This window comes from Myotis brandtii, unplaced genomic scaffold (assembly GCF_000412655.1).
Source record: "Myotis brandtii unplaced genomic scaffold, ASM41265v1 scaffold69, whole genome shotgun sequence".
NCBI lineage: Eukaryota > Metazoa > Chordata > Mammalia > Chiroptera > Vespertilionidae > Myotis > Myotis brandtii.
In genome coordinates, this window is record NW_005370700.1 from 1,152,688 (window position 1) to 1,160,204 (window position 7,517).

At 39.9% G+C, this 7,517-nt stretch overlaps 1 protein-coding gene across 3 annotated transcripts in view; it reads left to right on the plus strand.

Annotated features, from left to right (window-relative positions):
- The window catches only part of PIGN (phosphatidylinositol glycan anchor biosynthesis, class N), an 88,985-nt gene that overhangs the window by 71,983 nt on the left and 9,485 nt on the right, over positions 1 to 7,517 (plus strand). For all 3 annotated transcript variants that reach the window (XM_005881792.2, XM_005881793.2, XM_014529649.1), the window contains 2 exons: positions 2,387 to 2,429; positions 4,669 to 4,721. In XM_005881792.2, the coding sequence (XP_005881854.1) occupies positions 2,387 to 2,429; positions 4,669 to 4,721 (96 nt within the window). The remainder of the gene's footprint in view (positions 1 to 2,386; positions 2,430 to 4,668; positions 4,722 to 7,517) is intronic.

The window sequence follows — 7,517 nt, forward strand, 5'->3', positions numbered from 1 at the left end:
TTATAATATCAAATAACCAGATGGGTTCAGGGATCAGTGAATCCAATTATCAGGTTCCAAAATTTATTTGATTTGGCCATTCTCTGCCTTTCACACCCTCTTCAAAGCATTTGAACATGGTCCTTTAATATAAGTAGTTATGTGGAACAAAAATTTGTAATAGATTTTATTTGGAATGTGTTGATATTTGTTATTTTTTATATTGCATATGCTGTTGATGTAGATTTTAAAATCAGCTTCATCACTGTTCTGTGTGTCATTGGTGTCATGGTTTTATTTCAGCATTCACTCTACACTAATATAGATAAAAGTTATTTGAGAAACTGAAATATTTCTATAAACAGGAATAACATTTATTTCAAAAAGCTTTTCATATGCTTCGGCTGTTCATGGCATCATTTTTTGTTCTTTTAAACAGATTTTTATCCCCTTTGTTCTGGTGATGTGTGCTTTTGAAGCCGTTCAATTAACTACCCAGTTATCATCAAAAAGGTAAGGTGAATATTTAAGAAACATTGGATTTGTACACTTTTTGGAAATGAGGATAAGCATTTGAGGGAATTTGGTGTGATTACTGTTAAGACACTGTAACATAGATTGTTTATTATAAAAATGAAAAAAAGATACTTCACCCTTTTAGAGTTCAATTTCATTAGAGGAAATCAGCTGATCAGAGCCTCTGGTAGACAAATACACTTTCTTAACAATGAAATGTTATTAGAATATCATTAAAGCTAATGAAGAGCCTCCTTACAAAATAGTAAAACATAAATGTTAAATTTTTGTGGTGAATAACTTCTATGTTATAGATATAACTGTGCCTACAAAACAAATGAGGGATATCAGTCTGTTTGGGGGATTATTTCTTAAATATGTATTAGACAAATCTATTAACATTATTTCACTTTGCATGGCTTGAAATTAACTCCTAAATGTCAATAATATACATTGTTTCTTAGTCTTGATTTTTACACATTTGACAAACAGAATGGAAAGTACTCTTTCTGAGTGTGGGGGAATTTCTGGAGCAATCAGTCTTCAGCAATCAAGCCTCTGGAAGAGAAGCTGTCAACTCTATTATTTTCTTTTTTACCCAATAAAATTGCCTTATCAGCACTGGACTGAAAGACACGAGATAAATATGAAGCTTTTTAGCAGTTCTGTTATTCTTGAATCAAACTAGCATATTCAGTGCTGAAAGAAGTAACTAATATTAGAATAAATTTGCATGTTCTTCTTGATGAGTTTAAGCTAGAACTGGGCTTAGCATATTATTATGCATGTGCCATAATAAAAAAAAAGAAACATATTTTTTCCACTGTTTAAAAATAGTAGAAATCTGGTTTCTAGTTTTATTTTGTATATTTTTGCAGGATATTTACATAAAGTTAATATTGAAAGCATTTAAACCTTGTCAATATCACATAAAAGATAGTTACTTAGATGGAATAAAAACTGGTAACTAATAGGTACTTTCTTGCATTTATTAATGGGTACATTTTTTAGAAGAGATTTTAATTAATGTTTAAATCAAAAGAGCTGTGGCATTATGGAGTGAGAAATAGAAGGCTCATCAAAATGAGTGTATGTATGCATATGTATATTTTTGTGTTTGTGTGTGTGTACACATGCACTCCTGTATACACATGTGTCTATTAACTCTATCCTGAGACCAATGCAGTGAAAAACTCAACACAAAGGGAAAAACTGAGGCAAAGGTGACAAAGTTGAGGCTTTATAAATGTCTTCTCTTTTGCCCTGGCTGGTGTGGATCAGTTGGTTGGAGCGCCGTCCTGTGCACTTGAAAAGTTGTCGGTTCAATTCCCAATCAGGGCACATGCCCAAGTTGGGGGTTCATCCCTGGTTGGGGTGCATGTGGGAGGCAGCCAGATGATGTTCTCTCACATCGATGTTTCTCTCGCTCTCCCACTCTCTCTAAAAATCAATAAAAAAATTTTTTTAAATAAAATAAATGATTCTACTTATACAGCATCTTGAAATGGCAAAGTTAAAGAAACAGGGAACACATTATTGGTTCCCAGGGGTTAGGGGCTGGGCAGGGCTCTGTGAGAGGAGGATCGGTGTGGCTGTAAAAGAGGACCATGAGGAAAGTGTAGTGATGGGAGCATTCTGTATCTTGACAGTATCAGTGTCAGTCTCCTGGTTGTGATACTGTACTATGTTTTGGTAAAATGTTACCATTGGAGGAAACTGGGCAAAGGATACATAGGATTCTTCTAATATGAAAAGAGCTTTTGTCAAAAGTAATATTTTCAGAAGCAAAAATACAGAATATTGGGTTATTTGACTATTCTCACTTTTATTTTAATGTGCTTTAAAAATGTGCCTGTTGTATTATGTGTAATTTTTCTTTTTTTTTCTTCAGTCTTTTTCTCATGGTTCTCGTCATATCAGACATTATGGCTTTGGTAAGACATTCTTGGATATTCAGTATAAATAAGATTGAGAAGCTAATTTAATCAAGATAAATATGAGTTCATTTCTGTACATGGAATCTTTAGATACTAAGTTATAAGTGCTGGAATAATGTACACATATAAATTTCTTTCTATATGACTTATACAGTAAGAGTACTCTTGTTAAAGTCTGAAAAGTCTTCTTGATTTATTTTTCTTGTGTTTTGTTTTGTTTTTTTCTTTTTTTGAATCTCTCATGTTATACCTAGTCTTCTATGGTGCATTGTGTCTGAAAGAACTTCCATAGGAAGTTAACAGAAAAGCTAACTTTAGGTTTAGGCAATACATTATTTTTCTACTTGAAATGTCGATTATTTAACTATTTTCTCAGATTGAAAAAGAAAGGGAAAAGGAGGGAGGGAGAATTGGAAGGAAAGAGTAAGTGGAGCTTTTCAAGTGGGAAGATGTTATCAAAATGGTAGCACTAATAAATGAAGTCAGTGAGGAGCATGTAGGTGAGCCTTTTGTACGTAGTGTGTTAACAAAAAGAACCTATTTTACCTGCAAGTTTAGGGGTTCCCAACCCAGGGTGTACCCTCAGGTTGGATGATTCACTAGATGGACTCACAGACTCACTGAAGACAGCTATATTCACAGCTATGATTTATTGCGGGGAAAGGATGCAGATTACAATCTGCCCAGAGAAGAGACACAGAGGGCAGAGGCCAGGAGGGTCCAGGCACAGAGCTCTGTCGTCCTCTCCCTGGAGAGTCAGTACAGCATCCCTCTTTCAGCATCAGTGTGTGGCAGTACACAGAGCACTGCCAGCCATTGTCACCAGAGCCTTGTGTCCATGCTGTTCCCATGGCTGACCTTTCATCTCCATGACCGTTCAGTGACCAAGGGCCCAGGCATGACAGTCCAAGGGCCCAGAAATCACCTCTCAGGAGCTGGGCAAGAGACAGGCCTCTCTTTGGATATGGTTAAGTCTTTCCTATGCTAATCCTATGTAGAAGTGATTAGAGACAGCAATTGCAATAACTTCTCACATTAGATTCCTAGTCATTTGATTTAGATGAGAGCATTTGTGTGTTGTATTGAACTGGATTTTCAGTACAGGCATACCTCACAGATATTTCAGGCTCAGTTCCAGACCACCTCAATAAAGCAACATCACGATAAAGTAAGCCATAATCTTTTTGCTGGGGGAGACTCTCTTGTCCTTAATTTATTTTTAAAAATCACACACACACACACAATATCTGTGAAGCACAATAAAGCGAAGTAAAATAAAATGAGGTATGCCTCTATCTGTCTGAAATTGACCACACATAATGTTAGAGTAAATCAGCTTTCAGTTTTACTCACAAAGTGGCAATAGGCATGACAGATTAACAGAAGGGAATTTAAATTCTCTGATTTCAAATTTTATATAAAGAGTCAAATTGTTTAATTTAACTTAGAAAGTGATTTGTGTCTAGCTTCTGCTTACTCCATAGGCATCATCTCTCACCTGTCTCTCCTGTTTTCTCTACCCCAGCCACACCTTGGACCTGCCAAGCTCTATCTGGACTGTTGACAGTTATATAGTTTACTCCCTCTGTCAGAAACATACTTCTCACATCTCCCCAATCTCATCTTTCATCTGACTCTTACTTTCACTTAGATTTTTAGACTTTTTAATGAGCTGCTTCCCCTTATATTCCAGGCAGGGTGTGTTCCCCTTCTTCTGTGCCCCTTAATGGCCTGAGTTTTCTAGTGATCACACTCATCACACACACACACACACACACACACATTTGGTAACTTGACTGCATCATTCACCGGATTATGCACCCTCTGAAAGAGCATTTACTTCCAGGACCTAACACAGTGACTAGCACATAGTAGGTGGTCAGTGAATATTGGTTGATGGATGGATGATATGATGATATGGCTTCTTTTCACTGAGGTATTTGGTATTATTTAATGCCTTCTATAAAAGTTTATTTTCTTTATTTCTAGTTATTAACAAAATTCACTTTTGCATTCATTTGATTGAATGGTAATGCTATTTCTGGCTCTTAGACGATGGCATGTTTTAGTCAAAGCAAAAATTTAAATAAGAGACAAATTCTTATTGATTCCAGTCATATAGTGGTTCTGAGGGGTCAGAAATCTGAAACACATAATCCTAAAACAACATTGTTTTTCCAACTAAATCTAAACAGCCTTTGTTTTTCATGAAACCATCTTTTGTTTTATTTTACAGCATTTTTTCTTCTTGGTCAAGGATTATGGCAGCTGGCTTGATATTGGAACAAGGTATAGTATATATTCACACAGAAATTCTTAACAGTCCAGTGGAAAAAGTAAATTGATATCTTAGTATGTATGGAAGATGCCAAATTGATTTTTGAGGTAAGCATAGCAAGTAACAGTTATTTTAAGCCTCAGGAAGTGAGACCTATCTCTCAAATTCTTGGCACTAACATATTAGCAAATGTTTTCTTGGGATGACATGTGATCAGCTGTTAAGTGTGGAGAGAAGGACAGGACAGCAGGAAGGTGCAGGGACACAGCCTGAGTTCAGAGATCACTCCAAAATCTGTGTTCTCATCATCATTCCATCTCTCTTTAGAAAAATGAAACTGTTCAGTTTACAGTGTGAAATTTATTTGGCAGTTTTAATTGGAGGATGGGTTATTTTGCTACAGAAACACTTCTCACACCTGGAGAGAAGCCAAGTTAAGCAGGAACTGAGAAAAATTAAGGATTATTGAGGAAGGTATCAAATTGGTATGATAATTAGTATTAAAATGTCATTTATTGACCAGTGTATTTTGAGTTGTAGGTATATTATTTCATTAATTCTCATGACAGTAATGCAAAGAAAATATAATTATTTCCATTTTACGGAGGATGAAACTGGCTCCAAAAGATTAGGATTACACAATAATGTGACATTGTATATGCATTTAATATATAGATCATCTATAATAATAAAAGCATAATATGCTAATTAGACAGATGTCCTTCCAGACGACCTTCTGGACAAAGTCAGGGCTGTGAGGGAAGCCCGGGTCCTGGGTGCCAGAGGGAAGCTGGTGCCGGCAGCAGGGGGAAGGAAGGGACTACTGTTGCACTAATTTCATGCATCAGGCCTCTAGTTTCTTCAGAAAAAACATCACATAGTGGATACTCACAATGTGTAAAGTATTCTCAGGCATCGGCAAGGACCCAAAAGTGAATGAAATTGCCAGCCTCGAGGCTTAGTGATGCCCTGTGGCTGGAGAGAGAGACTCACTCATCAGGATGTGGGGAATTTAAGCTCTGAGTGGAGGGTCCTAATGTATAACTTCTGAGGGTGAGGGTCGTTCCAGCTGGAAAGCATCTGATTGACACCTGGCCCTGCATTCAGGGAGATTGTGGTCTAGCACAGGCTCCGGAGCATGATAATTACAATGCAAGCAGCACCGGGTAAGGGCTATGTGAATACTGAAGGGAGGCCAAGGCCACTTCAGGCTTCAGTGACTGAAAAAGCTGTGCAACGTCTGCGTTTAAGCTGGGCCTTCAGTGGAGGATATAATTTCAATTAGTGGACTCAGAGGTTTGCAAAGAGTATTTTAGACAGACAGAATGGATATGGGCAAAGCTATTGAGGTGAAAAAGCCCAATGCGTGTGTTTGTGAAGTGGGATAAATTACTTGGATTTCAGAAACCATACGTTTTCTAGAAATTTCTAGAAAACATCCTTTGAGACCCTTAAATTGGACTCCCTTGCATACAAAGCAACAGTGTACATTCTACTGGCCTATAAGTGAGGAGCCATATTTTTTGGTTCTACTTGAACTTTGGTATTTTGGATGTTACTTTCACGAGTGAATCATTGCCTGGGAGTTAGGAATCTTGACTGCCTTTGTTAAACAAGTTTACTCCAGGGTGAGGTGGGGGAGGGAGGGAAGGGACTGTGTCTGGAAGTGGAGGCACTGGCTGAGTTAGCGCTGCCAGGGTCATTACAGCGTTGTCCTATGGGTGCTTGGTGTCACAGCCTCAACAGTCAGTCTTCAGTTCTCTTTCCATTCCCTGGAAGTCACTCTGTACTGCCAGGCATGGCTTTTTCCTGCTTCCTGCAGTTTCACCTCCTATGCTGGGAGGCCCTTCACTAACTTTCACTCTCATTTTCCTAGATAGATTTTTTTTTTCTTTTTAAAAAATTATGGTGATGTTTGGGTCAAATAAACTCACAAAAATTCTTTTAAAAAAAACACCAAAAAATTATCCTATATAATAAAAGGGTAATATGCAAATTGACCCTAACAGCAGAAAGACTGGGACTGACTGGTCACTATGACACACACTGACCACCAGGGGGCAGACGCTCAATGCAGGAGCTGTCCCCTGGTGGTCAGTGCGCTCCCACAGGGGGAGCTCTGCTCAGCCACAAGCCAGGCTGACGGCTGCCAGCACAGCAGTGGTGGTGGGAACCTCTCCCACCTCTTCATCAGCCTAAGCAACTGCAACTTAGGCCTGTTCCCCGCTGGCAAGTGGACATCCCCCGAGGGCTCCGGGGCTGCCAGAGGGATGTCTGATTGCCATCTTAGGCCCAATACCCTGGGGAGCGGGCCTAAGCCAGCAGGTGGTCATCCCCTAAGGGGTCCCAGACTGCGAGAGGGCACAGGCCGGGCTGAGGGACCCCCCCGCACCGAGTGCACAAATTTTTGTGCACCGGGCCTCTAGTTCTATATAATAAAAGTATAATATGCAAATCAGCAGAATAACTGGTTGGCGGGGGGTGGGGCCAGTGAGCAGGCAGCGCCAAGACCAGCCCAGGTGCATGCCAGCGGGCAGAGGGAGGGGGTGGCAATGAGGGGGTGGTTGACCAGCGGTGGCAGAGGGGTGATGGGGGGGTGGGACCGGCCGCTCACCGGCACTGTCCCCTGATCAGCCCACCCAGTCGCCTTCTGCAGAGGGAGGCCAGACTGCAGCTTAGGCCTACTCGGGTACTGGGTCTAAGCCATCAGTTGGATATCCCCTGAGGGCTTCCGGACTGCGAGAGTCACAGGCAGGGCTGAGGAACCCCTCCCCCAAGTGCACAAGTTTTTGTGCACCGGGCCTCTA